The following is a 2,486-nucleotide window of genomic DNA, read 5'->3' as shown; positions in this document are numbered from 1 at the left end:
TCCCTACTTTAAACTTTTACTACATTGAACTTTGAACTTTCTACTTCACTACTTTGAACTTGGCACAAACACTACTTTGGAAGCATGTTAATGCTATGTAGACTTTACAAAATAACAAAACTGGATGACTATAAACTACAAGATCAGGGATCAACAAGCATATAAAAACTTTCGAAAAAAGTGTGGACATCTAAAAAAAACAATCGTTGTTTCTACCATTTAGCTGTGTTAAAAAAGATTATGATCAATGAATTTGAACAACAGCCAATTGTAAGCTCCTCTGGCTCTGGCTATGATTGTGAAGAGAGATTAGTCTGCACATCTATAACCCATTAAGTCTAAAAGATAAGGACATCCTATAACAGTATGACCAATAAAGTATACAGTGTGTAAGATACAGAGTAGATTTCTTACATAACAGAAGAAATGTTGTGCCAAAGCTGAACCAACAAGAACAGCAAAAATTAACTTAACCAACAATTAGACTATACATGTACATATAGTACAAAATGTATGTGGTAGTCTACATATCCAAACTTTGTATGATCTTTAGCTCACCAAGACATATGTAGTAAGACTGAACTGATTTCTGCACTCAGTAGGCATACTTGCCTTACTAAACTGCTTGCTGGCTAAATTGCTCTGGTCTGTAACTTCTGTACGATTACTGCCTTGTGAGACTGTCATGACTGTATGTGTTCATGTGTTTCTTCAGTGTATCCGATCTGACTCCATTCATAACACTTGAGGGTATCTCACCAGTGTGACTGCAATGTTATTCTTTCTATCTTGCCTACTGTGCTCCCTGCTATATTCCTTTAACATATGTAGGGTTCATATAAGTACACATCTCTTCAGACTTCCTAGCTCACAGAACTACGTGCTTTCTCCATTCCTTCGCCTTCAGTTTATCCATGGTGAGTCTCCATGTGTTTCTTAAGATTGCCCAGCTGACTAAACTGCCTGCTGCACTCCTCACATCTGTAGGGTTTCTCTCCCGTGTGAGTCCGCATGTGAGTCTCCAGATTACTGAGCTTACTGAACTGCCTGCTGCACTCCTCACACCTATAGGGTTTCTCCCCTGTGTGAGTCTGCATGTGAGTTTTGAGATGACTCAGCTGACTGAACTGCTTACTGCACTCCTCACACCTGTAGGGTTTCTCCCCTGTGTGAGTCCGTATGTGTTTCTTAAGCACACAAAGTTCACTGAACTGCCTGCTGCACTCCTCACACCTGTAGGGTTTCTCCCCTGTGTGAGTGCGCATGTGTCTCTTTTGACTACTCAGCGTGTTGAACTGCCTGCTGCATTCCTCACACCTATAGGGTTTCTCACCTGTGTGAGTCCGCATGTGAGTCTTCAGATTACCCAGCTGACTGAACTGCTTGCTGCACTCCTCACACCTGTAAGGTTTCTCCGCAGTGTGAGTCCGCATGTGAGTCTTCAGAGCATCCTGCTCACTGAACTGCCTGTTGCAATCCTCACACCTGTAGGGCTTCTCCCCTGTATGAGCCCGCATGTGAGTCTTCAGACTATCCAGCCTACTGAACTGCCTGCTGCACTCCTCACACCTGTAAGGTTTCTCCGCAGTGTGAGTCCGCATGTGAGTCTTCAGAGCATCCTGCTCACTGAACTGCCTGTTGCAATCCTCACACCTGTAGGGCTTCTCCCCTGTATGAGCCCGCATGTGAGTCTTCAGACTATCCAGCCTACTGAACTGCCTGCTGCACTCCTCACAGCTGTAGGGTTTCTCCCCTGTGTGAGACCGCATGTGTTTCTTCAGATGACCCAGCTGACTGAACTGCTTGCTGCACTCCTCACACCTGTACACTCTCACACCTTTGTCTCTCCTACCAGACTCCTCCCCAGACTCCTCACGTCTGTCTCCTTGCCAGGTGAGAACACTGCCAGCAGAACCCCCTGCTGCTCCTCTCATGACGTCATCCAAACCCTGCATGCTGTCTGTTGTTGCCATGTCAGCAATATCGGGATCAATCCTGTAAATAGAAGACAAGATTAACAATTATCAACCATGAGATAATTGAACAAGGTACGGTGGAAGCCGTTTAATTGCACACCCAATTTGCCAGCGAATTCCGTGCCATTATCCGGCGTGTGCAATAATGCGAAGTTACCCAGTTGGACCGCACCGCCACGGGATTTAGGGATTCCGTGCAATTGACTGAAGTGTGCATTTATCCGACGTGCAATCAACTGGCTTCAACTATACTAGTAATTCTGTCATTTTTGGATATTGTGAGCTGCATTTCACAATTCCAAACATTGAGACGAGAAACCATACAAACTCTAGGAGATAGTGATATGCGTTGTGATGTATGCGATTGTTGGTTCTTTGAACTGTCAAAGCAGAAGTTCGGCTCTTAATTCTTTCAGGCATTCCTCGCTCTCCAGCAGGCAAACAAGAAATTCTGACAAAATAGAAAACCAAAAATCAAAAAGACATCAAAAATAAGCCTTGCCTCTGCTT

At 44.2% G+C, this 2,486-nt stretch overlaps 2 protein-coding genes across 2 annotated transcripts in view; both read right to left on the bottom strand.

Moving 5' to 3' along the window:
- Nucleotides 1-2,486, bottom strand: part of LOC118413066 (zinc finger protein 525-like) — a 25,532-nt gene that overhangs the window by 22,279 nt on the left and 767 nt on the right. The window lies entirely within an intron of this gene.
- The window catches only part of LOC118413048 (zinc finger protein 271-like), a 5,036-nt gene continuing 3,285 nt past the window's right edge, over nucleotides 736-2,486 (bottom strand). The window contains exon 4 of the mRNA XM_035816192.1: nucleotides 736-1,995. Coding sequence (XP_035672085.1) covers nucleotides 909-1,995 — 1,087 coding nt within the window. The 3' untranslated portion in view covers nucleotides 736-908. The remainder of the gene's footprint in view (nucleotides 1,996-2,486) is intronic.

The sequence above is a fragment of the Branchiostoma floridae genome, chromosome 4, assembly GCF_000003815.2.
Source record: "Branchiostoma floridae strain S238N-H82 chromosome 4, Bfl_VNyyK, whole genome shotgun sequence".
NCBI lineage: Eukaryota > Metazoa > Chordata > Leptocardii > Amphioxiformes > Branchiostomatidae > Branchiostoma > Branchiostoma floridae.
This window is presented reverse-complemented; position numbering and strand designations above follow the sequence as displayed.